The sequence below is a fragment of the Pan troglodytes genome, chromosome 5 (genome assembly GCF_028858775.2).
Source record: "Pan troglodytes isolate AG18354 chromosome 5, NHGRI_mPanTro3-v2.0_pri, whole genome shotgun sequence".
NCBI classification, from domain to species: domain Eukaryota; kingdom Metazoa; phylum Chordata; class Mammalia; order Primates; family Hominidae; genus Pan; species Pan troglodytes.
In genome coordinates, this window is record NC_072403.2 from 32,448,792 (window position 1) to 32,476,289 (window position 27,498).

General features: G+C 43.8%; 1 protein-coding gene and 1 long non-coding RNA gene across 2 annotated transcripts; one reads left to right on the top strand and one right to left on the bottom strand.

Moving 5' to 3' along the window:
• Window positions 1-2,493: 2,493 nt before the first annotated feature.
• Window positions 2,494-10,004, bottom strand: LOC107975272 (uncharacterized). The gene is made up of 4 exons (XR_001718689.3): window positions 9,888-10,004; window positions 4,162-4,303; window positions 3,876-3,945; window positions 2,494-2,848 (listed from the first exon to the last, which is right to left on the bottom strand). It is a non-coding gene; the product is annotated as an uncharacterized LOC107975272 (long non-coding RNA).
• A 6,458-nt stretch (window positions 10,005-16,462) lies between these two features.
• Window positions 16,463-26,665, top strand: BTN1A1 (butyrophilin subfamily 1 member A1). The gene is made up of 8 exons (XM_054685653.2): window positions 16,463-16,518; window positions 17,395-17,529; window positions 17,754-18,101; window positions 21,135-21,416; window positions 22,908-23,057; window positions 24,185-24,205; window positions 24,296-24,322; window positions 24,736-26,665. Exons 2-8 carry the CDS (start codon window positions 17,451-17,453, stop codon window positions 25,407-25,409), a joined length of 1,581 nt encoding a protein of 526 aa, XP_054541628.1. The 5' UTR covers window positions 16,463-16,518; window positions 17,395-17,450; the 3' UTR covers window positions 25,410-26,665.
• The last annotated feature ends 833 nt before the right edge of the window (window positions 26,666-27,498 follow it).

Genomic DNA, 27,498 nt, shown 5'->3' on the forward strand with positions numbered 1-27,498 from the left:
CTGTAAATTAACCTAAGGCTTGCAGCAATCAGAGTGAATTTTATTCAAGAAAAATGGCTGAACCTCAGTAAGAACAGTAAGTTTTATAGGCATTTTAACATGTCCTATTACACTACCACCACCCCATCACAGCTCTGCAGTAGCCTAGAAACCACCCCACAATCACAGTGAAAAACAGCGCCTGACAGTCACTGGAGGGAATAGAAAGGGGTTGGGGCTCCTTAAAAACCCCATTCCTAGAGAATTGTCATTACTAGACCTGCCTAGTTGTTCCTTGTGTAGGGGAGGGAAAAATCTGCCTCTCTCTACCCCTCTAGGTTATTTGGCTAGGCTATTAATTAAATTGATCTAAAACAGATTAACAGGAGAAAAACCATTTTAATTACATGCGTATGTACAGGAGTCCCTCAAATCTCAAAATATGAGACTCAAAGAAGGGCCGGATGATTGAAGTTAATATAGCATCCTGAGCTACAGAAAGGAGGAGGTCAGGGCTTCTGGGAAACGATGGAGACAAATTATGGGATGGTGAGAGAAGAAAATGTATGGTGAGTAAAGGTTACCTTGTTACAGATAAAAGTTCCCCAAGTGGTAAAACTTGTCTCAAAGCAGTTCTCTTCCTGGTATAAATACCTCTACTAGTAAAAATTTCTTTTATAGATGTAAATTTTTCTTTACAAAAGGGGTGTTTTATAATTCATTTTAGACAGTTGAGGGGAAGGCAAGGAGATTTTTCTATGTTGGCTGGTCTTTAATTTCTTTTAGCTCAAAAAGGTCAGTATGCCAGGGTGGCATATTTTGAGATGACATATTCTGGTCTCCTGCACTCATATTTTTGGATGGTGTGTCCTGAAACTCAGCACCCAGAAGACGTCACTTGCAAGCTTTGTCCTTATTTGATCTGACTCAAAGCTCACCAAGTGTGAACAGGGTTTTCTCTGGGAGCATTTGTTGACAATAACCAGTGACAATTGTTTAACATCACAGCTGTCTGAGATGGTGGGTAATCATTGGAGCAAACAATAACTAAAAAGCTTAATAGGAAAGGCTGAGGAGTGAAATATATACAGAGGGCTTTGAAAATCTCTGACGTATTTCTTGGATTCTAGAAGTCCACACATATACATAGGGTTGTGCACATGCCCAGGGCTGTATGTGTGCCCTGGAAAGACCTGAGAAGGCCCTAAGTTCTCACTCTAGCTGATCTTGAGGCTCTGTGTGGCCTCATCCTTCACAGGATGGGGACCCACTGCCACCACCACCAAATTCCTGGTCTCAGAGTCATGTAGAGAGGGCCTGGCCATCTTGACTACCACAGCACAGCACACTCTACCCCATGCCTGGTGGTAAATGAGCTCTTCCCTCTGGTCGCATAAAAGGACCTCTTCCAGTTGCCGCATTGACATCCATTTTAGGCCCCAAACCCACCTCTCTTCCCGATTAAACTGTTGCCTTATTAGCTCATTAGCTTATAACCATAGGGCGAAGTCCCGTCTCAGGGAAACTATTGCTGCCACAGGGTTGTCAACCAAGGAGAAAAGTGTGAGAAAATGACATGTTGTAAACCACTTGCTTTAACATCAGGGTGGCACATTCAACCTAATGCTTGATTGACACTGTACGCTTGGACTTACAGTCCTCTCTCTCTATATATATATAGAGAGAGGGGGGTGGGGGGAGAGAGAGAGAGACAGAGAACTATGGGGCCTCCTGAGGAGAAGAGGAAACCACAAATGAAGGTCAGAGACAGAAGTGGATAGAAAGCTGGGAGAGGGAAACAGCTGTGAGCCTGATTAAATTCCACCATGACAGCTACGAGGCCCAGGAGCTGACAGCCCATTTCCACCCAACCTCAAAGATTTCCAGTCCACACTGGAAATCTCCAGGCCTAGAACTGGGATGAAGGAATATTGTACTCTAAGTTTCCAGGAGAACAAACTCATGATAAGCTGACTTGGTTCAGGTGATCCTAGAATAACTAAGGCTGTAGGCATGGTTACCCATGACCTGAGTTTGAGCTTACTGGCAAGCAAGTAAGTAGTGAACCTGGGCTATCATTAGGTTCATCCTCAGTAGCTGGAGGGGACTGAAAGTGAGCCGGGCATCTAAAATGATGGCTTTAAGGGTAGTGTTTTGGATTCAAACCAATTCAGTAATGCATTTTTGTAATAATGACCTGGAAAAAAATGTTGTAAAAAAATAAATTTATCAATGTTGGTCAAAACCATCATTAATGCAGTAGTCAGATCTGGAAATATTTAATAGGAAAGTATAAAATCGGTCTTTTATGGCTGCAGCTCTAGAGGAGTTGTATGCTTCTTTCATTTATTTCTGGTATTGCTGATACTCTTTGAACAGTTTTGTTTAAAGAAAAGGTACAACACTAAGTTTCAGGAAGAGAGAAATTCAGCCGTGGTCTCACTGGTTGTATTTTTAAAAAATCATTTTATTAGACCATTTTCACATTGCTATAAAGAACTATTTGAGACTGGGTAATTTATAAATAAAAGAGATTTAATTGACTCACAGTTCTGCATGGCTGTGAGGCCTCGGGAAACTTACAATTGTGGCAAAAGGTGAAGGAAAAGCAAGCACCTTCTTCACAAGGCAGCAGGAGAGAGAGGGGGAGGGGTGAGAGGGAAAGTGTCACACTTTTAAACCATCAGATCTCGTAAGAACTCATTCACTATCACGAGAACAGCATGGTGGAAACTGCCCCCATGATCCAATCACCTCCCGTCAGGTCCCTTCTTCAACACATGGGGATTAAAATTAAAGATGAGATTTGAGTGGGGACACAGATCCAAACCATATCAGTCTTATCTTCATGGTGTCTCTGTTTCTTCATCTGTACAAAGAGAGTTAAACCTGAGGACTTTTTAAAATGAATTTGTGTGTGCATGTGTGTTTAAGTTATAGAATGTTTCTATTCACTCTTTTAGAGTTCTCATGACAACCCCGTGAGACAGTTTATTTATTTTATTTTATTTTATTTTTTTCTTTGAGACAGAGTCTCGGTCTTGCCCAGGCTTGAGTGCTGTGGTACAATCATGGTTCATTGCAGCCTCAACTTCCTGGGCTCAAGCAATCCTCCCACCTCAGCCTCCTGAGTAGTTGGGGTGGGAAGCGCATGCCACCACACCTAGCTAATTTTTTATTTTTTTGTGGAAACAGGGTCTCACTATGTTGCCCAGGCTGAGATAGAGATTATTAAGTCCAAATTGTGGTTGATAAAACTGAGGTCTGGAAAATTTAAGTCTTTTCCTTTCTGAATATTTCCAGATAAAATAAAAAAGAAACTGTTTTGTTTTTTCTTTTCTAAATCCTACTCATCTATATCAATTAGCTATTGTTGCTTAGTAAACCATTCAAAAACTCAGTGGCTTTAAAAAGCAAGCATATCTATTGCTTACATTTCTACAAGATGACTTGGGTTTGGCTAATCTAAGTTAAGTTCAGATAGGGTGCTCTACTTCTCACCTGCCAGTTTATGTGTCAACTGGAATACCTCTGCTCTATGAATCTACCAACCTCCTGGGACCAGTAAGCAAGCCAAGGTATCTACTTCTCATGCTGCCGGCAGAGACAGAAGAGGATGAGAAGTGACAGTCATGAGGCTTTTAAGTCCTATGATTAGAACTGGCACACTATCATTATCACCCACATGCTACTGGCCAAAAAAGTCATATGGGCAAGCCTAGAGTCAAGAGGTAGGACATGTATTTCACCCATGAAGAAGCATTGCAAAGGTTTCAGGGATGGCCAATAAGTCCTTCAACCACAACATATCTCTAGGCCATAATTATTCATGTCTCTCACACATACAAAAATATCAATACATTCAATCCCAATCACGGGACCTTCAAAAGTCTTACCCATCCTGTCATCATTCTTAAAGTCCAGCACCTCATGTTCTACCTGAGGCTTGATCCAGCTCCTCTTGATCTGGAGACCAATGAACAAAAAAAGGATAAGTCCATCCACCATCAGCATAGATCCCTGCATTACACACACACACCCAATGTACAATGGTGGAATAGAAGCAGAATTACCACATTAACTTCCGTTTGAGAGAGAATTATTGGAGACACATAGCTGTCACAGTTCCACAGCAATTATGAAATGAAATCCCACTGGGCAAATGTTGCCATTCTTCCTTACTTTGTGATAGAGTCTGTTCCTTGATTAGGCTGTGGTTCTGTTCACTGGGAGTGGCTCTGGTGTCCTTGTCCTCCACAGCTCTTGGTTCCACCCTTTGGGAGAGTCTTCATTTTCCATCCTCCTCAGCCCCTTCTGAAGAGAACTTTAGAGAATAAACCATTTTGGTCTGCTGAGTAACTTTCTCAGCCAGCTTCATGGCATTCAAAATTGGGAGTCCAAACAATCTCAGTCTCTTCTAATGTAGGCTGACTTTGTCAGTACAGTTTTCTCAAGGCTTTGTGAGTTTTCTTTGTATTTGATTTGAGTTCACTCGCATGTCAAAAGCAACACCCAAATTATTTTAGAGAAATACCTCTTTCTCTAAATCTTATTTGGGGTACAGCAAGCTGTTATGGGTCCACACCCTTTATGCTACCCAGAAACCCTCTTGTACATTACCTTATTCCTTTCAAGGGATTTGAAAAGTATTTTGGTCTACACTGGGCTGTAATAATAACAATAATAATAATAATAAAGAAGTATGTTACAGCCACACCCATCATTTGATCTTAAGCCAGAAGCCATATCTTACATGGCAGTCCCTGAATTTCATCTTTGCTCCCAGAGTATGTCAACTGCTGGCTGGAGATCTACTGTCTCATCTACACTCATAGATGAAAAACAGTTTTATTTTTCAACCCAGAAGCTCAAAGTTCTTTATCTTCTAAATTCTACTTAAAAGCTTGCCTGGGCCGTGCCCAATGGCTCACACCTATAATCCTAGTACCTTGGGAGGCCGAGGAGGGTGGATTGCTTGAGGCCAAGAGTTCAAGACCAGCCTGGGCAACATGGCAAAACTCTGTCTCTACTAAAAATACAAAAATTAGCCGGGTGTGGTGGTGCATCCCTGTAGTCCCGGCTACTTGGGAGGCTGAGGCACAAGAATCACTTGAGCCTGGGAGGCAGAGGTTGCAGTGAGCGAGATCGATATTGCACCAGTGCACTCCAGCCTGGGTGACAGGGCAAGACCCTGTCTCAAAAAAAACAAAACTTGCCCATTCTTTCCTGAGCCCACCTCTTTCCTGCAGTATCTTATATGCAACTAAAAGCAATTAACTCACATGTCCAACATTTTGCCTGGAAATTTCTTTGCCTAAATCCAAAAGTTCATTAGATAACATTTTATATCTCTCAAGTTCTACAGGCAACAGTTTGAATAAATATTTGGTAAATACATAACACAGGTCGCCATTTCTTCTAGCCTTCTCTGAGGGAAAAAAGCAGATTTTCTCTCCCTCTACTCACACACTCAAACACAGAACACTTTTGTGATCAGACATATGGGGTTGGCCTCTGCTAACCACAAGGCAATTATCCAGTGGACACCAATTGGGTATCTTATAATTCAATTCTGACACCATCTACCTGGAGATAGTGACAGATCTCACAAGTTGGGGGCTGGGTCCAATAAGACTGCCCCCACTTCAGATGCCATTCTAAAATCTGGGCCACCCATTCTTCTGACCCAACAGCTATGAACCAGGGTTTCCACGACCTCTTTTTAGCGGGGAGGTTCATTAATTTGCTAGGATGACTCAAAACTCAGAGAAATGCTTACTTACATTTACTTGTTTATTCACTTATTTTTATTTATTTATTTTTTTTGCTAAACATCTCCTTGCAGACATTTACTGGGTTACTGTAAAGAATATTACAAAAGATAAGCTCCACAGCCAGATGAAGAGATGGACAGGACAAGGTATGTGTGTGGATGGGAGGGCGACACGGAGTGGCCATGCCCTTTCTGGGCATACCATTCTCTAAGCACCTCCATGTGCTAAACAATCTGGAAGCTCACAGAGAGCTGTAGTTGTATAGTTATTGTCAGGCCTCTGAGCCCAAGCTAAGCCATCATATCCCCTGTGACCTGCACATATACATCCAGATGACCTGAAGCAACTGAAGATCCACAAAAGAAGTGAAACTAGCTTTAACTGATGACATTCTACCATTGTGATTTGTTGCTGCCCCACCCTAACCGATACGATATAGTTTCCCCAGCCCTTAAGAAGGTACTTTGTAATATTCTCCCCCACCCTTAAGAATGTACTTTGTACACCTATCCCAAACCTATAAGAACTACTGATAATCCCACCACCCTTTGCTGACTCCTTTTTCGGACTCAGCCCGCCTGCACCCAGGTGAAATAAATAGCCTTGTTGCTCACACAAAGCCTGTTTGGTGGTCTCTTCACAGTGACAGGTGTGACAGTTATATAGTTGTATAGTTTGTGTAGAGCTTTGTCTGCAAACCCCATACCATTTCCTGGAGGTTGGCCAGTGGTGCTAAAAGTTCTAACCCTCTACTCCTCTGATCACTTAGTCTTTCTGGTGATTGGCCCTGTCCTGAGGCTATCTAGGGGCCCTACCCTAACTTATCGAATTTAATAGCTCAGGTGTTATCTAATTGGCTCACTATGAATAACAAAAGACACTCCTAAGAATTTTCACTCAGGACATTTCAAGGGTTTTTTTCTCAGTACAAAGACCAAATATATTTCATATTATACCACGCCTTCCATAACAGTTTCCAGCCATTTTCAGCTTCCTATTAAGATTTTTTTTAGCTCCCGCCTATCCAAAATCAATGCCACATATTTTTGGTTTTCAATATTGTAACACCTCACTTTCAAGTATCAATTTCTGTATTGTGTAGCTATCGCTGAGTAAAAAATCACCCCAAACTCACTGACTTACAACAACTCTTATTATTGTTCATCTTTTGGGTCTCAGCTGAGTGTGGCTGATCTAGTCTGATGATGAGTTCTCATGCCTTCAGGGTCCCCCCTTCCAACACCTGCCTAAATTAAAAAAACAAAACAAAACCAACACCTTCATAGCAGTGACCACATGGCCAGAGTTAGCCACTTATTCCAGAGTTTTTAGAGATATGAAACTTGCTCCAAAAATCTCCACTTAAAGAAACTGAAGATTAAGAAACAAAACAAAACAAAAACAAAAAACGCAGATTGGGTGCAGTGGCTCAGGCCTGTAATCACAGCACTTTAGGAGGCCAAGGCGGGAGGATCACTTGAACTCAGGAGTTCAAGACCAGCCTGGGCAACAGAGCGAGACCTTGTCTCTACTAAAAATTAAAAAAAACAGCCTGGCTAACATAGTGAAACCCTGTCTCTACAAAAATACAAATATCAGCTGGGAGTGGTGGCACGCGCCTATAGGCCCAGCTACTCCTGCGGCTGAAGCAAAAGAATTGCTTGAACCCAGGAGGCAGAGGTTGCAGTGAGCTGAGATAGCACCACTGTGTTGTAACCAAGTGATTTATAGAGAAATGCCACACTTTGAGACTAATTCAGGAGTCCTTTATTGCCGGCAACTGAGAGATGGCTAGCGCTCAAAATTATCTTGGCCCCCAAGAAGGGGCTAGATTTTCTTTTACACTTTGATTTATAAAGAGGAGGGGGAGCCTAGCTGAAGCAATCTTACAGAAGTAAAACAGACAAAAAAAGTTAAAAGACAAATGGTTATGGGAAAACAAACAGTTCCAGGTGCAGGGGCTTTAAATCCATCATAAGGTGATAGATGCAGGCCTTTTGGATACCATCAACCGGACACAAATGTGGGGGCTTAGGGTACTATCAACCGGTCGAATACCTGGGAACTGCGGATATAGCTTGCCACAGTATCTTATCAGTTAATTGCATTATTTGATGTGCTGGGAGTTAGCTTGCACAAGTTAACTCCTTGAGGAAGCGGGTGGGTAAGGGGCTGCAAGTGAAGAAGCCAAAATGGAGTTTGTCTGGCTCTCTCAGCTAAGGGAGAGTCAATTCAGGTTAGAACAAGGTAGGGTATCACAACTGTACTTCAGCCTGGGTGACAGAGTGAGACTACATCTCAAAAAATAAAAAAAATAAAAACAGCTGAGTGTGGTGGCACACATCTGTAGTCCCAGCTACTCGGGAGGCTGAGGTGGCAGGATCATTTAAGCCCAGAGGTTGAAGCTGCAGTAACCAAGCCTGGACAACAAAGCAGGACACTGTCTCAATAAATAAATAAATAACCAATACCTGAAGGAAAGTAACATCTCAATAGTGCCTGTTTAAAAAGCAGAGAGGGGCTCCTCAGGAAGCTGACTTATTCCTGATTCTGTGTGACTCTTGAGAAGGTAGAGAAAGGGAAGACAGAAGAATCTCCAAAGACGAGACCCCTTGCCACTTCATGTCACATTTTCCCCATTCCTACTCACCTCCCCTTATTCTCACTTTCCTGATCCTCCTCATTTCCCATACTGTATTTATTAGTTTGGAGGGATTTAAACATCAACTCCAATGGTTTATTTTTTTTGTTTCTTTTTTTCACAAGCCCTTTCTCATAATATCTCTTGCTTATCTCCCTCCTTCTCTCTCTCAGAAAGATTCAAAACTTTTTTGAGATGATCAGGTTGGACTTGGAGCCACTGTTTCTTGCTGTAGGAGGGAAGAATGGATTGGAGGACAGATGCAGCAGTCACAGAAGGCCCTGAGTCGCCCCCGACTCCCACACCAATCGTGCAATTAGGGGGAAAATACTTCCTCAGAGTTTCTCATCAACTTTTCTGGGGTATTTTGTTTTAGCTCCCTTACTCTAAGAGTGATTCTCTGCTCAGTGACTGTAACATGCCTCAGACTTCCCATTTAGACAATAATTTTTCTTTCAGAAATGAAATGGGGGGAAAACAGAGAAACGATGAATTTACTTCCTGGTCCATTTCACCACACCAGGCTATTTGTCAGGAATGTTCCATCCTGGTGGGGATTTAAACCTTAAACATGTGCTTGGATTCACACACTTTATGATGATTTCCAATCAAAAGTCATCTAAATGTATACATCTGGAATCTAGAAAATGATTCTAGGTTTTTCAAAATGGAAGGGACAATAAAAGTTATAAAAGCCAAATATGGCTGTGCGCAATGGCTCAAGCCTGTAATCCCAACACTTTGGGAGGCCAATGTGGGCAGATCACCTGAGATCAGGAATTTGAGATCAGCCTGGCCAACATGGTGAAACCCCATCTCTACTAAAAATACAACAATTAGCCAGGTGTGGTGGCAGGCCCCTGTAATCCCACCTACTCAGGAGGCTGAGGCAAGAGAATCGCTTGAGCCCAGGAGGCGGAGGTTGCAGTGAGCAGAGATCGAGCCACTGCACTCCAGCCTGCAGGACAGAGTAAGACTCTGTCTCCAAAAAAAAAAAAAAGCCAAATACCTTTTAGACCTGAAAGAGAATGAGGGCTCTGATTGAGAAAGAAAAAAAGCAGGCCTGACAGCTATCAGCTGAGAACAGGTCAGGCACTCCCAGCTAGGCTGTGTGTTTCCTACTGAAAATAAGAAACTTCACAGAGCACTAAATATCAAACAAGGCTATTCTGTGACTGTGACTGAGTGAGATAAAAACAAGACCACTTCATAAGCTTGCCAGAGCACAGACAAAATGACCATACATACCCCTCTCCTGGCTAACCAGAGTAACTGCTGCTTCTTTACCAACTACAACTTGAGCCTTCTCTGTTCTCCTACCTCCTAATAAAAAGCACTGGAATAGGGCCGGGCACGGTGGCTCACTCCCGTAATCCCAGCACTTTGAGAGGCGGAGGCAGGAGGATAGCTTGAGCCCAGGAGTTCAAGACCAGCATAGTGAGACCCTATCTCTACCAAAAATAAAAAAATTAGCTGGGTTTGATGGTACACACCTGTAATCCCAGTTACTGAGGAGGTTGAGGAGGGAGGATCGCTTGAGCCCGGGAGGTGGAGGTTTCAGTGACCTGAGATGGCACCACTGCATTCCATCCTGGGTGACAAAGTGACACCTTGTCTCAAAAACAAAAACACACAAAACATTGTCTAATGCTTCATGACATTCATCCAGATCAATCCATTGCTTTCTTGAACATCTCCCAAATCACCTACAACAAATTCCTCCCATATTTTCTCGTGGGTGATGTGCTCCACCTTCCAATTCCCCATGGTGTGTGGAATCTGCCCACAGTGTGTGGAATCCAGGCTGCTGTAACAAGTATCCATAAACCCACTTGGTTGGGCTCCAGGGGGCTCCAGCTGATGAGGTTCAGCACGGCCACAGGTCAGAGCCCACTATAATCCTCCCAGTGCCACTCTACCCACCCCAAACTTGGCCCTAAGACTTTTCGTTCCCAGGTACAGAAAAATTTCCTAGCATCTAAAGCCAAAAGGAACTTCCCACAGATTTCTAAGAACAAAAACTGAAACAAAAAGCAAGTTCATGATTTACTGATAATGTTTCAGTAATCAGGTATTCACAGAAGGGAACAGTTGTTTCATTGTGTGTTTCATGCACACATTCCATCTTCCTTCCGACATCTTTAACTCAAATGATAATTTTTTTTTCATTTTCTAAATACACTCATCAAAGGGCTTGAAAAATTCTGAGTTTTTACCCCTATTGTTCCACAGACAACAAACCTTTTATAAACCCCTCCGTTACTGCAAAATGGAAAAGAGCACAATTGTGTCCAGGTCAGAGACTCTTCACTTCTCCAGGATTCTGAGCTCCTTCCTCCCAAGGGCTCAAGGCCTCAGGATATATGAAAATGAAGAATATTTGAGACCCTGTCTCTACCAAAAAAACGAAAGTAGGGTGAAGTCAGGACAATAATGAATTCATAGGCTGCTCCTAAGATGTCTAAGTCTTGCATTTTCACATTTATCATAGCCTGTCCTCGCGCGGGAGAATGTACACCTGTTTTGGAAGGATCTACCCCACCAGGTAACAGGAAGAAAGACTAAGATGAACAGATATGGAAGATAGCTCAGAGGCTGCAATGGGATAAATTCTGGGCAGAACTTAAACAGTGGTCCACACAACCTTGATCCCTTCCCTGAACTCTTTCTCTCTTACTCAATCCAACCTCAATTTATTGGCTCCCATAAGTTCCCTGTCTACCCCTCTTGTTCTAGGAACTCTCCATTTCAAAAGTACTTCCAAGAATATAATTCAGGGACGTCCACACTCCACCAGATCTCAGCCTTTTGCTTCCCCAGGGCAAATCCCTGCTAACCCCTCTTCCACACAGAAGTCCACCATCTTCATCTCCACACCATCTTCACTTCACTTCCCCTCCACCTTCACATATGCAAGCTGTTGTGCATAAATTACACAAATTATAATTATAACATTATACAAACTCTGTATGTATAATTTTAACACGGGCTTGGTAAATAGCGGAATTATGTCACTATAATAATGTTGAAGCACCATTAGGTCATATCGGATTATTACTACCATATCAATAGTGTGTGCCCCCAAGAAAGAGCAGCTGACCACAAAGCTCACTAGCAAGCCACAGAAGAATACAGTATTGTACATGATGCCCATTCACCCCAGTCCTTTGTCTTGGCTCAGTATGGCCACATGTATAACAAGCCCAAGACCTTGAGCCAGAACCATCCCTCAGAGGCATCTCCATAATTCATGCAAAGCTGGTAGCTGCCTCTTCACAGAAAGCTTCTGATTAAGGAGCAAGATAAAGAGCTATAGCTGGGTGGGTGCAGTGGCACGTGCCTGTATTCCTAGCTACTGGAGAGGCTGAAGTGGGAAGTCCCTTGAGCCCAGGAATTTTGAGTCCAGCCTGGGCAATATAGCAAGACCACCCCCCAACCCCGCACCCTACACTGAACACCACCCCCACTCAAGAAAGAGAAAAAAAAAGAAGAGCTGTAGGCTGTAGATCTTGCCCTGTGGACCTGTGGACCAGAGCAACTAGCAGTGAGAATCCTGGTCCTATTCCAGACCTACTAAATCAGAATCTCTTTTTCAGTAAGACCCAAGTGCTGCTCTGGGAAGAATGAAGAGAGGGGATTGATAAATTACCTGATATGCTTGACTATGGAAACTGTGCTTAGAGTCAATTAGAGGAGTGGGAAAAACCTGTGAGGGGAATAAAGAAAACTAAACAAAGGAACAAAAATGAATCATTTCACCCCCTCCCTACTCCTAAAAAAACAAGAGGTTGTACATGAAAATAAATGTAATCATATATGATACTTGGTCCCGTAAAACTATAGTTACATAGCCACAGTATTGGAAATATGAAACAGAAGTTGTGATGTATTACTACTGGTGGTATAAGAGAGCTAAATCATAATTGATCATAATAGGGTATAGAAAAGTAATATCTAGAAATGGATATATAGAGAAATAGCAGCATAAATATGGTATTGTCTCTAGAAATATGCAGATAAGTACCAGATAAAACAACTGAGCACTTAAAGAAGCTGTTTCTGGGGATTCAGGAGTAATAGGTTGGAAGTGGGAAGTGGAACTGACATTTCTTAAAAGCTCTTTGTCCCATTTGGTTTTTTTTTTTTAAATACATGTAATACATATAAAGAGCTTTTTTAAAAACTTTGACAGAATATGATATTGTCTTGAGAAATATGTAGATAAGTACCACATAAAACAACTGAACCACATTTAAAAAGAAAAGACGTTGACTGGGCGTGGTGGCTCACACCTGTATTCCCAGCACTTTGGGAGGTCAAGGCGGCCAGATCACTTGAGGTCAGGAATTCAAGACCAGCCTGGCCAACACGGTGAAACCCCATCTCTACTAAAAGTACAAAAATTAGCCAGGCATGGTGGTGCATGTCTATAATCCCAGCTACTTGGGAGGCTGAGGCACGAGAATCGCTTTAACCCAGGAGGTTGTAGTAAGCCGAGATTGTGCCACTGCACTCCAGCCTGGGCGACAGAGTAAGACTCCATCTCAAAATAAATAAATAGACTCAAATGGTTGCCTCAGTGATGAAAGTCAAGTAAGATGAGAACGAGAGTAACCATTGAATTTGACATGAGGATAACACTAAGAAATTTGAACAGATTATAGTGAAAAGCAGGGAGGGGAAACAAATGCTGACATTTTATCATTAGGTTCCATATGAAGCATATCATATTCCTCAGCCCAAATGATTTCATGTCTAAGAAGAAGAAGTTTTTGTTTCTATCTCGCAGTGGGCCTGGGAAGAGCAGGAACTTCCTAAGAGCAGCACTACCTCACAAGGCCTCTCCCAATCAGGAACCATGACAGGCAGGGGCATCCTAGGGGCATCCTAGAGGTTCTGTTCTCTAAACCTTGGGAAATTTAGAGATCCTGTCTTTCATTGTGTAAGACTGATGACTTGGTTTCTGTCAAAATGACCCAGATGCTATCCAATCAAAATAGTGTCTGTTATGCAATAGCTTGAGCTCCAAGTACTTTCTTCTTCTTTCCCCCAGACCCTTTCTTTTCAGTATGGCTCCGTTAGTTGCAAGTAAAAGCTCTTTTTCCCCACTGAAAACAATGTCTTATGAGAATATGAAGCATGAGACAAAAGTATGATTGAAAGGGGCTGATAAGAGAAGTGAAATGAGGAAGGGGAAATAGATTATAGGTGATATGATCAGAAAGTTAAGCATGAAGAGGAAAATGGGACAGGAGCCTTTCAAACTAGGAAGGCTAAGGAACGATGGGTTTGAATGAAGCCACAAATTCTATTTCAATCTATGTGCTGATGAGAAGACAGGGAGTAAGAACTAGGAAAGCTCAGTTTAAGAGGGGAAGACAAGCTTGGAAACAAAAGATGACAATAAACACATCTGCTTCTGAAACTAGGGCTCAGATCAGGTGTCTGCCATGAGAAAGGGACCAAGTGTCACAGGATACACCTGGCCCATCTTCCAGGAAAGCCTACTTCTCTTGGAGGGGACAAAGGCTAATCAGGAGAAGCCCTAGAAGTGAGGTTGCATCTGCTTGATGCAATGTCTGAAAGACATTGCAGAAGGTGCAGCCCTTACATGAGCTTTTGAGGGAAGAATAGGAGTTCATCATAAAGATAAGAGGGAACAGGCTAGTCACAGTGGCTCACACCTATAATCCCAGCACTTTGGGAGACCGAGGCGGGTGTATCACTTGAGGTCAGGAGTTCAAAACCAGCCTGGCCAACATTGGGAAACCCCACCTCTACCAAAAATACCAACAAAGCCAGGCGTGGTGGGGCACGCCTGTAGTCCCAGCTACTTGGGAGGCTAAGGCAGGAGAAATGCTTGAACCTGGGAGTCAGAGGTTGCAGTGAGCTGAAATTGTGCCACTGCCCTCCAGCCTGGGTGACAAAGTGAGACTCCATCTCAAAAAAAAAAAAAGTTAAGAGGAGACAGAATATTCTGGAAGGGGGAAGGCAAGCACTGCTATCTGGAGGCCTGAGAGGCATTGTGGGTTGAGGTAACCACACCCACTCCAAATTCAGCCTGTGGGTGGACAAGCAGGGAAGGAGAAGGGGAATGGAGAAAAAGCCCTCAGGAAAGAAGCAAGGAGACTGCCAGAGTATTTTCTTGACCAGATCAAGCTAGACCTACAGTATTTTCCTAACCAGATTAAGGTGCATAAACTTGATGCTGAAGTCACTAGGGAGACGTGGAAGGATGTTTAAGCAAAAAGTGATATGATCAGATTTGCATTTGGGAAAGATCATTCTCTTGGCAGTCTGGTGGGTGAAATGGAGCAACTGTCTTTTGTCTTAATCACAATTCCAACTCAAAGATAAATAACAAAACTGGGAAGAATGTTTGTTACAAATATAATACAGGATTGATATTTTTAAGTTATTAAAATTCACACAGATTGCTAAGAACTAGCACCAGGACCAGTCTTGAAAACAATGGGCAACTGGCCTGAACAGCTCATTTCTAGAATGTATTAAATGTCTAATTAACACATAAAAAACTCCAGCCTCGCTAACATATAAAGGCACAATAAACAATAATTTAATTAACTTGACCCATCCCAATAGTAAGGATGTGAAATAATAACTTCTCAGTGCTAGCAGGGATTAGGTGAGGGCACCTCCAATGAGGGTGTGATGGATTCAACATTTCAGGAAGGGACTGTAGAAATATGCTGATACCAGGTCGGGCATGGTGGCTCACACCTGTAATCCCAGCACTTTGGGAGACCAAGGCAAGCAGATCATTGAAGCTCAGGAGTTCGAGACCAGCCTGGCCAACATGGTGAAACCCTGTCTCCACTAAAATACAAAAATTAGTTGGGCATGGTGGCACGTGCCTGTAATCTCAGCTACTCAGGAGGCTGAGGCAAGAGGAAAATCCCTTGAACCCTGGAGGCGGAGGTTGCAGTGAGCCAAGATTACGCCACTGCACTCCAGCCTAGGCGACAGAATGAGATTCCATCTCAAAAAAAAAAAAAGAAAAGAAAAGAAATATGCTTATACCATTTGATCTGATGACTCTATTTCTGGAAATTTATTAAACAGTTTATCAGGACATTATCCAATTTGTAAATAAAGACTTATATATAAAGTGTATTATTTACAATAGGAAAAAAATCCCAAATGTCCCACAACCATGGCAATTATACAACTATTAACAATATTTTGAGTTACACAAAAAGTCTAATTGATTGCTTTTATGATATACATAAGCATAAAATAAATCTTGGAAGGACTATGCCAAAATGTGAATTGAGGCTATCATTAGTTAGTAGATTAAGTGTGACCTCCATTTTATAAAAATATTTTTCTGTATTTTTAAATTTTTTCATAACAATGAGAGGTAGGTTTCGTATAAATTAAGGAATTGTAGGCCTCATGATGAGTTGCTTCAAGAGAAATAAATGTCAGGGAGGCAACTTTTGGGCCCTGTAAACAGAATTCACAGCCTACCCTTAAGACTGGCCTTTAATGGAGTTGTGCCAACAGACACAGCACCTAAGGTGGACGGACGCTCCAATAACGAAGATGGCTATAGCCAGAGGCTACTGCTACCTTGGCCTCTGGGCTTTCATTTTTCAACCCGCAGAAATAATAATAGAATAACAATTTATCCTCCGCTGAGTTCCTACTATGTGCTAAGCACTTTACCTGCTTAATCTCACTTAATCCTCCCAACACCTCTTCAAGAAAGGTATGATCAATATTATTACCATTTTAGAGATCAAAGAACTGAGGCTTGGAAAGAGGAAATAACTGGCTGAAGCCATCACATTTCATTTGTGTGCTTCCTTGCCTCTCTTCTTTTTTTCTCTTTTCTGCCTTTCATTTGGTCCAGCTCATCAATGCATATCTTGATTTCTGAGCTGAAGACCACAAATTCAGTTTTCCATCTCTCTGAAAAACTTTTCATCTCCCTTTTTTTTTCTCAGAGTGAATATACCAGGCCACCTGGAGGCAGGCTTTCCTGAGAGCACTTCCCCCTTCCTTTTCCTGCTGGCTTTTAACTTTTGCCCCAGGGGCCACAGCCAGCTTTCTCACTTGGTAGCAGTGGCCTCTTGTGCCTTTTTGTCCAAGATCACCCAGGTCAGTATGTGTGGTTACTCTCAGCTCCCTGAGGGAGTGAGCAGCCAGGGGGGCATAGCATACTTCTCTCCCTCCAGCTCCTTTCTCCTTGGTCCTAGGCCCTCTACTCTTCAAGCCCTTTTGCTTGCTTCAGCTCCTGCTTCTTGCTCCGTCTCCTCCCATCTTTTCTCTCTTCTCCAATTCATTTCCTTGGACTCCATTTCTGCCTTTATACCCTTATCTTTATTATCATTGCCAAAAGCAAATACCAAATTCTTGTATTTGAAAAAAGACTTTGGCCAGGCACGGTGGCTCACGCCTGTAATCCCAGCACTTTGGGAGGCCAAGGTGGGTGGATCACGAGGTCAGGAGCTCGAGGCCAGCCTGGCCAACCTGGTGAAACTCCGTCTCTACTGAAAATACAAAAAATAGCGGGGCATGGTGGTGCGCGCCTGTAGTCCCAGCTACTCCGGAGGCTGAGGCAGCAGAATCGCTTGAACCCAGGAGGCTGAGGTTGCACTGAGCTGAGAGCATGCCACTGCACTCCAAGCTGGGCAACAGAGCAAGACTCTGTCTCAAAAAAAGAAAATAAATAAATAAATAAAAAGGAGACTTTTTTTTTAGTGCAGTGATTCCAAGATTTGTTCATCGATATGCAACCAACTAATGAGTGTTATGCCTCACAGTTCCCTTCTCCTAAGTTTTAGAGTTAGAGTAGTGGGTGGGAAGGTGATAACCACAGTGTAAACTAAAAATCCATACTGGGGATGGAGGCTGAGAGGAGGTTTCAGGGGCAAATGACCAGAACACTTGCAGCTGGAAAGAACTGTAGAGAGGACTTTGGAAAGCGGAGGGTTGACGGAGCCGGTAGTTGTCTCCTGTCCATTCATCTCCTAGGCTGAAGCTCCTGAGGGACTCACATCAGTTATCTTGCTGCTCCAGAAGGGTGGGAGATGGCAGTTTTCCCAAGCTCCGGTCTCCCCAGATGTCTGCTCACCCTCATTCTCTTCCAGCTGCCCAAACTGGATTCAGGTAGGTCTCTCTCTCTCTCTGGGCTGCATAGTTGAAATATATCAATAAATGTAAAATAAACAATCCCACTTGGCTCTCCCTGGAGACCTCCACTGGATTCAGACAAACTCAGCTGTCAAAGGAGTAAGAGAGCGCGGGGCACTGCGCTTTGGCGGGAATCTGGTCGGTGTCTGTCCGTAGTTCCCATCTCCACATCCCGTCTGATCCCGCTCGTTTTTCGGCAGCTCCCTTTGACGTGATTGGACCCCTGGAGCCCATCCTGGCCGTTGTGGGTGAGGACGCCGAGCTGCCCTGTCGCCTGTCCCCGAACGCGAGCGCCGAGCACTTGGAGCTACGCTGGTTCCGAAAGAAGGTTTCGCCGGCCGTGCTGGTGCATAGGGACGGGCGCGAGCAGGAAGCCGAGCAGATGCCCGAGTACCGCGGGCGGGCGACGCTGGTCCAGGACGGCATCGCCAAGGGGCGCGTGGCCTTGAGGATCCGTGGCGTCAGAGTCTCTGACGACGGGGAGTACACGTGCTTTTTCAGGGAGGATGGAAGCTACGAAGAAGCCCTGGTGCATCTGAAGGTGGCTGGTGAGTAGACGGGTTTTGACTTTCTCCGACGACTCCCCTGCTGTATACACTTTAGTATGGATCAGTTACTTTGGAAACCATCAGATTCACTCTCAAAATCTCTTTTAGGTTGATGTCGCCGGGGAGGGACGACTATCTGGGCGGGAGGCGAGGGGGGTAAAAGAATTTACCAAGACAGTTGTAAAGAAAGGCAGATTTACTTTTAAAAGTATGAAAATACTTTTCGAGGAGGCAAAAGGCAGGATCAGCAAAAGAGAAGCTGACTGCCAGGAAACAAAGGCTTGCTGGATAATTTATAGAATAGTTTTTATGCTGTCTGTTGAAGATGGCTTTGTGCAGTATCTATAAGGCAAAGGTTGCAGTGAGCTAACTTGCAGGTGTTTGGTGATAGTTAGACACAGGAAGGACGACTGTGAGTTATTTGCACAGGAGGGCTGTGTACTGGACCATGAAGAAAGGCAGACTTGTAGCTTATCTGCCTTATCTCTTTGTTTTCCCCTGATTAGGACTCCACAGCTAGAAGGTACTGAAGGTCCTACAGCAGGAAATCAGTGAGAAAGGGTTTTGAGTTGAACATGGAGAGAACAGTGCAATGTCTTTATTGTAGAACATTATTTCAATTATCTCCAGCCCTTTTTCAATAATAGGGTAAGCATTTCTTCATGAAATAATTAAATACATGTAAGAGTTATATAACATTCTTTTATACAAGTACACCATAATTTACTTCATCGAGTCCCTGAATTGTACATTTAAATTGTATTTCTCACCATTACACATCTTATGGCTGTGGTGAGCATACCACACACTTTAAGGCTGGCTTATGGATTAGTTTCTAAAGACTGACATCCTAAGATTAGAGAGCATGGCCGTTTGTCACATTCCTGATTCATATAGAAAAGATTCTGTTCTTGTTCCCTTTTTTGCTTCAAGCCAGAATTCAAAGGGAAACAATAAAGAAAATAATAAGCTTTGAGGAGGAAAGTACGCATTGAGGTCTGACTTTCTCAATTCCTAGTGAATGACATCAAGCAAATCTCTTTCTGATTTTTACTGTAAAACTGAGGATGTTTTTATCTAAGATTATTTTTCAAGAATAAAATAGTCTGGGACCAGTGGCCAACTCCTATAATCTCAGCGCTTTGGGAAGCAGAGGCAGGAGGATCTCTTGAGCCAAGAAATTCAAGGTTACAGTGAGCTGATGGTTGCCACTGCACTCCAGCCTGGACAATAGAGTGTGCTGTCAAAAAAAAGAAAAAAAAAAAGTGGGGTGTGGTGTCTCACGCCTGTAATCCCAGCATTTTGGGAGGCCAAGGCGGGTGACTCACTTTTGATCAGGATATTCAAGACCAGCCTGGCCAACATGGCAAAACCCCATCTCTACTAAAAATACAAAAAGAAATTAGCTGGGTCATACCTGTAATCCCAGCTACTCAAGGAAAATCGCTTGAACCTGGGAGGCAGAGGTTGCAGTGAGCTGAGACTGCACCACTGCACTCCAGCCTGGGCAACAGAGTGAGACTCGTCTCTAACAAAAAAAAAAAGAATAAAATAAAATTAGACAATATATGAGAAATGACCTCGCCAATTCTAAAAACATTATAGACTTATTAGATACTATACTGTGCCTTAAACTGATCTAAAACATATAATATACAAACATATTGCCTTTCACATATATATCATATATGTATATGTTATCTAATTCTATATGCATATATTATATATATCTATATACATAGATATATATTCAAGTAAATATAAAGTTTGAAAAATACTTGGGTGAAATGTGGGTCCCTGCTTCACAACAGGGTCCCCCAGTTGCAGCATCATGTATAATTCAAATTTTGACATTTTGTTTTTAGGGAAGAAGTATCTTAAAGCTTGATTATAAAAACATAGAAAAAAAAATTTGATGGCATAAAATGTGTTACCTTTTATGAGTGGCAGACACCCTTGAGAATCTGCTGAAAGTGGCAGCTCCTTCCATGAAAAGAATATATATTCTTGTATATACACACATTCTTGGAATGTGGATTTTAACCAGTGGTTGTGGAAACGTGTTTAAGAGCTCTTTTATGCAGCTCAGTGTTTTTCTGTACCATGTGGAATTACAGAAAAAAATAGGCTAAACACACAAGAAAAGCAGCTTTATGTTTATATATAACAGGCCACAATTATGTGAGGGAATATGAAGTTGAGACCATTTAAGAAAATTTCTGAATCAACATCATAGATAAAGAAAGCTTAAATTGTCAACTATAATCTCAAGCCAAAGAATCGCCAATCCTCTCCTCAAGGATATTCCTCTGTTCATCCTTAAATACCCAGTCCTATTTCTCCTCCTCCCCACCAAAGTCTTCTCATAATGCTCTCAACCACAGAGCTATCGGCCAGCTCTGAGGCTCTCAGCCTAGACCACTAACCCACCTCTGAGTTATTGGTCTTAGTGTTCCTGCTGGCTGGACAAGCACCCCCAAGTCTGCCCACCAAACTGCTGCAAACATTTCAAAGGCTTGATCCCAACAAGGCATCCCTCTCTGATAAGGTATATGAAATTCCTTTTATTGGTACTTCAATTTCCTTTAAAAAAAAAAAACAAAAAACTTTTTTAGAAACAGCATTTCACTCTGTCACCCAGGCTGGAGTGCAGTGGTGCCATCACAGCTCACTGCAGCCTTGAACTCCTGAACTCAAGCAATCCTCCAACCTCAGCCTCCCAAGTAGCTAGGAATACAGGCAAGAACCACCATGCCCAAAGAGATGGGGTCTCATTGTGTTGCCCAGGCTGGTCTTGATCTCCTGGACTCAAGTAATCCTACCTCAGCCTACCAAAGTGCTGACATTACAGACATAAACCACTGTGCCTGGCCCTCAGTTTCCTTGTGTATTGAAATATGGAGATGAGTTCTTCCCACTACTAGTCCACTTGTGCCTTTCTGTCTCTCTCTTTCTCAAACTATGTAGCTCTCTGGTTATAAGGCTCCCAAAAGGGGTCCGCTAAAACATTAAGTCTAGATTCTCTCTTCATAGCTCTGGGCTCTGACCCTCACATCAGTATGCAAGTTCAAGAGAATGGAGAAATCTGTCTGGAGTGCACCTCAGTGGGATGGTACCCAGAGCCCCAGGTGCAGTGGAGAACTTCCAAGGGAGAGAAGTTTCCATCTACATCAGAGTCCAGGAATCCTGATGAAGAAGGTTTGTTCACTGTGGCTGCTTCAGTGATCATCAGAGACACTTCTGCGAAAAATGTGTCCTGCTACATCCAGAATCTCCTTCTTGGCCAGGAGAAGGAAGTAGAAATATCCATACCAGGTTAGTGGAACCAATGCTGCTGGATTCCTATGTTGACACAGCTTCAGAGCCACACCACCTGGGACACCTGCCCAGATGTGACCTCATGGCAGAGTTGTCTACTTTCCCCACCTAAGCTCTTGTCCAGTGACTTAAGGGAACCCCACCAACTTTATTAGAAGAGTTAAGATACTGAAGACATAAACCTACCTTGATCTCAAATAAATTTCAGATTATTTATCTATTTATTTTTTGAGACAGTGTCTCACTCTGTTGCCCAGACTGGAGTGCAGCAGCAGAATGATCTCAGCTCACTGCAAGCTCCGCTTCCCAGGTTCAAGTGATTCTCCTGCCTCAGCCTCCAGAATAGCTGGGACGACAAGTGCACACCACCGTGCCCAACTAATTTTGTGTATTTTTAGCGAAGGCAGGGTTTCACCATGTTCCCCAGGCTGGTCTTGAACTTCTGGCCTCAAGCAATCCACCTGCCTCGGCCTCCCAAAGTGCTGGGATTATAGGTGTGAGCCATCACACCCAGTGAAATTCCAGATTTTCCATTTCAGGAGATCTAAGTGAGATAGAGAAGCTTTGTCCCTGGAGGCCTTCCTGATCCAGAGCCTTCTCTCCTCAAGTAAACAAAAAGACTAGGTTGGCCGGGCGTGGTGGCTCACACCTGTAATCCCAGCACTTTGTGAGGCCGAGACAGGCAGATCACAAGGTCAGGAGATCGAGACCATACTGGCTAACATGGTGAAACCCCGCTTCTACTAAAAATACAAAAAAATTAGCCAGGCATGGTGGCGGGTGCCTGTAGTCCCAGCTACTTGGGAGGCTGAGGCAGGAGAATGGCGTGAACCCGGGAGGCAGAGCTTGCAGTGAGCTGAGATTGCGCCACTGAACTCCACTCCAGCCTGGGTGACAGAGCGAGACTCCATCTCAAAAAAAAAAAAAAAAAAAAAAAAAAAAAAGACTAAGTTATTTTTCTACTTTTGCCATTTCCACCCATACTCACTTCTCCTTCCCATCCCATGCTAGGGCTCTGTCTAGGTTTCCAGGGTCCTCAGGGAAGAAAATCCTCTCATTATTCCCCAGATACTGTCTCTGGTTCAGGCAGAAACCTTTCCTTATTCTTTGGTCAATGAGTCCCATTCTGTTACATACAGAGGCACACTTCCCCTTCCTTATTTACCTCCTTCATCCTCTTGGCTCCCATTCTGCACTGATAGTTAAGGAAGAATTTCCATAATGACATGAATTGGTCCATTATATTTATTATTTCACAGGTCCTGTCCCAAAATTACTCGTCATTTCTCTCTTTCTCTGCTGACTCCTGCTTGAAGTCAATTTTTTTCTGAAAAGTTTAGAGTGGCATTGGAGTGACTACTTTTTTGCTATATGAGAGATGAGAGTGGTCCAGGCCATCACCTCTTCTACCCTCCTTTGGAATCTGGAGAAAAGCTGGACTTGCTCAGAATTTCTCAACTAATGTCCTTCTTGGGGATTTTGTTTTAGCTTCCTCCCTCCCAAGGCTGACTCCCTGGATAGTGGCTGTGGCTGTCATCCTGATGGTTCTAGGACTTCTCACCATTGGGTCCATATTTTTCACTTGGAGACTATACAACGAAAGACCCAGAGAGAGGAGGAATGAATTCAGCTCTAAAGGTAAACCATAGAATCCACAAGGGCTACGTGTCAGGAGTGCTTCAGAGGCAGGCTGGATCCAAGTCCTTTAGAATGACTTATTTTAGGATGACAGGAAGATATTTGAGGCTGGGCATGGTGGCTCACGCCTGTAATCCCAGTGGTTTGGGAAGCCGAGGTAGGTGGATCACCTGAGGTCAGGAGTTCGAGATCAGCCCGGCCAACATGGCAAAACTCCATCTCGACTAAAAATACAAAAATTAGCCAGGCTTGTTGGTGGGTGCCTGTAATCCCAGCTACTCGGGAGGCTGAGGCAGGAGAATTGCTTGAACCCAGGAGGCGGAGGTTGCAGTAAGCCGAGATCGTGCCATTGCACTCTAGCCTGAGCGACAGAGTAAGACTCCGTCTCAAAAAAAGTAGAAGATACTTGATTCTAGAATTCTGAAAATTGGAGGAAATCATAAGGGTCCTGAAGTCACAGATGCCAATATGAAGAAGCACAGAGGATTGGGGCATAGGCAGAGTCTAATCAAGATATCAGGGCTGATGTTTACTCACTACCCACCCTCAGACCCTACTCCCACTTTTAACTCAATTACCCAGTACCAATCTTATTATTAAAGATCTGAGGCCGGGCGCAGTGGCTCATGCCCGTAGTAATCTTAGCACTTTGGGAGGCCAAGATGGGTGGAACACATGAGGTCAGGAGTTCAAGACCAGACTGGACAACATGGTGAAACCCCGTCTCTAATGAAAATACAAAATATAGCCAGGGTCGTGGCCCACACCTGTAGTCCCATCTACTCGGGAGGCTGAGGCGGGAGAATGGCTTGAACCTGGGAGATGGAAGTTACAGTGAGCAGAGATTGCACCACTGCACTCCAGACTGGGCAACAGAATGAGATTCTATATAAAAAAAGAAAAAAAAAATCTGATCCCAAGCCAGTTCCAATATGTAGGAACTTCCTGCATCTTTCTTCGAAAACAAAGCAAAACAAAATCCTTGTTCTTGATTTATTGGCAATGCTTCAATATTCAAATAGTCATGAATTAAACAGTTCCTCCTTTGTGTGTTTCCCACACGAGTTTTGTCCCCTCCTTTACGTCCACTATAGAAAGCCATTGAGGTATTTTTGTTTGTTTTCCAGAGAGACTCCTGGAAGAACTCAGTAAGTTCTGTCTTCTTGTTATTTCACCCACAGAGTTTTCTCTCTCTTATTATATAACCTGTCAATGACTATCTTTCTCTTTTGTTGCAGAATGGAAAAAGGCTACCTTGCATGCAGGTCAGTGGCTCTGAACTTCTCTAGGGCTCTGAGGCTCTATCCCCTAGGAATTCAAAGTGCTATGATACTTGGAAATGAAAACACTAACACTTTAGTGATGAGGACAGGAAGGGAAACGGTGACGACAGATGGCCTCAACAGTTTCTGTGAGGCACATAGAGAACCCTTGGAAGATGGCACTTCCGACAGAGTCCCATTAGGCCCTAGGCACAGTTAGCTCTTACATCACCTTCTGGCTGCTGGTAAGGGGGGATCCTGTGGTGAATGGAGACCCCTGAGCAGGCCAAACATCCCCCCACCTCCAGAAGACCTGTCAACTCCTACAACAGTGTTCTGTTTCTTAGGAGAAGGAAAGACAGTCCTGCAACCTGTAACATTCACTGATGTCAGACCTGCTGTTTCTTTCTCTCCAGTTGATGTGACTCTGGACCCAGACACAGCTCATCCCCACCTCTTTCTTTATGAGGATTCAAAATCTGTTCGACTGGAAGATTCACGTCAGAAACTGCCTGAGAAACCAGAGAGATTTGACTCCTGGCCCTGTGTGTTGGGCCGTGAGACCTTCACCTCAGGAAGGCATTACTGGGAGGTGGAGGTGGGAGACAGGACTGACTGGGCAATCGGCGTGTGTAGGGAGAATGTGATGAAGAAAGGATTTGACCCCATGACTCCTGAGAATGGGTTCTGGGCTGTAGAGTTGTATGGAAATGGGTACTGGGCCCTCACTCCTCTCCGGACCCCTCTCCCATTGGCAGGGCCCCCACGCCGGGTTGGGATTTTCCTAGACTATGAATCAGGAGACATCTCCTTCTACAACATGAATGATGGATCTGATATCTATACTTTCTCCAATGTCACTTTCTCTGGCCCCCTCCGGCCCTTCTTTTGCCTATGGTCTAGCGGTAAAAAGCCCCTGACCATCTGCCCAATTGCTGATGGGCCTGAGAGGGTCACAGTCATTGCTAATGCCCAGGACCTTTCTAAGGAGATCCCATTGTCCCCCATGGAGGAGGACTCTGCCCCTAGGGATGCAGACACTCTCCATTCTAAGCTAATCCCTACCCAACCCAGCCAAGGGGCACCTTAAGGAATATCTCAGCTCATCTGTTTTCCTTTCCTCTAACCCCTCTCCTCCATAGCCTTCTGAGGCTTCACCTGCTAGCTTTACCCAGTCTGTTTCTTCCAGTTGGGTGGCAATTAATTAATCCTGTGAAGGTTACATTGCTGCTGCTAGAGAGGGTGGGGATTGCACCTTCCAAATCTGTTTCTGTACCAATATTTGGGGGATGGAGGGGTGACTCAAACTGCTTCTAGTGTTCTCCTAATCCCTTAAGACTAGAACCTATAGGAAACTACTTGGAGCAAACTCAAAGGACAGATTAGAGATCGAGATTGGGTCAGGTTAGCATGGGGTTGTGGTTGAAATATCTTGGTATCCAGGATAAGGGTATGTGGAAAAACAGGCTTTAGGCAAGTGGAAAATTCAAAATGTGCTGTGAAAGGACAATCTCAGGCTGAAATCCCATAAAGGAACTTGGAGGGAATATTATGATGGAGGGAAGTGAGGTGAATCCAGGCACATGATGAACACCTGGCTCATCCATAGAGTTTTCACAGCCTATATCACAAATTTTCTAAGCCACGTCCTATAGGACAGAGGAGACTGGCCCCACTTCTATGGGTCTGAGCTGTGGAAAAGGGGGAGCAGAGAGGAACTGAGATGAGCAGGGATGAAGGGTCAGGCAGAAAGCGTGATAGAGGAGAGAATTTTTGACAAAACTCAAAAGTTGTTTGCACAGCTGTTCTTTGTACCCTGTTCCTTTCTCTGCGCCCTCCTGTTTCTCCCTTGCCTGGAAGTCATTCCACCCTCAATTTGTTGACTCCACAAGTTTCCAGTTGTCCTCTTCTTTTTGTTATAGCATCTCTCTATTTCAAAGACATTCCTAGAAGTCATCCTTCAGTGATATCACCACTTGCTCAGTCACCATCTCAACCTTATGTCACCTCAGCCCTCATCTCAATGCCCAAACCCCTTACACACACCTTCAGTTAGCTTCAACTGCCTCCGTTTCCACACTGTGCACCTTTCACTGTTTCCCTACCCAGCTTTCCTACATGCTGCCTCTCCTCAGGGTCCCCTGAATGCTGCATCATTGTGTTCAGTGCAGCTGGACTGATTGCACCTGTGTATTTGCCCCTGAGCACTTTCCTTTACACATGTGGCTTGTCTTGCCAATAGACTCCAGGCTTACACCTTCCATTTCCATCGTATTCTCCAGTTTCCAGGATAGACGTTGCTCATTGTCTTTACCTAATAAATAAGTTTGTCTGATTGCTGAAAGCAACCTCTTAACCTTTCTTTTTTAATATCAACTGAAACAAAATAAAACATAGGGCAAGAAACCTGCATGGGAATGCAGCTGTCTAAAGCTTTGCCATTGTATGTGGTCTAAGACCCATCCCTAGGCCTGATGGCAGTGGGCTCACCAGGGCAGGTGCACATGGGGGCTGATGCCTCATGAGGGAAAAACTACTTACCAGGGTCTTCAAGCAGGAATACAGAATCTCAACTCAGGAACAATTTTTTATTAGTCCATCCTCATATTTCTGTAAAGAAATACCTGAGACTGGGTAATTTATAAAGATAAGAAGTTTAGGCCAGGCACGGTGGCTCATGCCTGTAATCCCAGCACTTTGGAAGGCCGAGGCGGGTGGATCACGAGGTCAGGAGTTTGAAACCAGCCTGACAAACATGGTGAAACCCCGTCTCTACTAAAAACACAAAAATTAGCCGGGTGTGGTGGCAGGCACCTGTAATCCCAGCTGCTCAGAAGGCTGAGGCAGGAGAATCACTTGAACCCGGGAGGCAGAGGTTGCAGTGAGCTGAGATCGCGCCACTGCACTCCAGCCTGGGTGACAGAGCAAGACTCCATTTCAAAAAAAAAAAAAAAAAAAAAGATAAGTTTAACTGGTTCATAGTTCTGTAGGCATGACAGCTTCTGCTCAGCTTCTGGGGAGGCCTCAGAAAATTTACAATCATGGCAGAAGGCGAAGGGGAAGCAGGCACATCTTACATGGCCATGGCAGAAGGAAGACAGCAGCAGGGACGGGGGAGGAGAGAGGGGGGAGCGGGGGATGTGCTACACACTCTTAAACAATCAGATCTCATAATTAGT

Coding starts and splice junctions, on each gene's coding strand:
- BTN1A1 (XM_054685653.2), top strand. CDS start 17,451: ATGGCAGTTTTCCCAAGCTCCGGTCTCCCCAGATGTCTGCTCACCCTC. Junction 17,530..17,753: donor GCTGCCCAAACTGGATTCAG/GTAGGTCTCTCT, acceptor GTTTTTCGGCAG/CTCCCTTTGACGTGATTGGA. Junction 24,323..24,735: donor AAAGGCTACCTTGCATGCAG/GTCAGTGGCTCT, acceptor CTTTCTCTCCAG/TTGATGTGACTCTGGACCCA.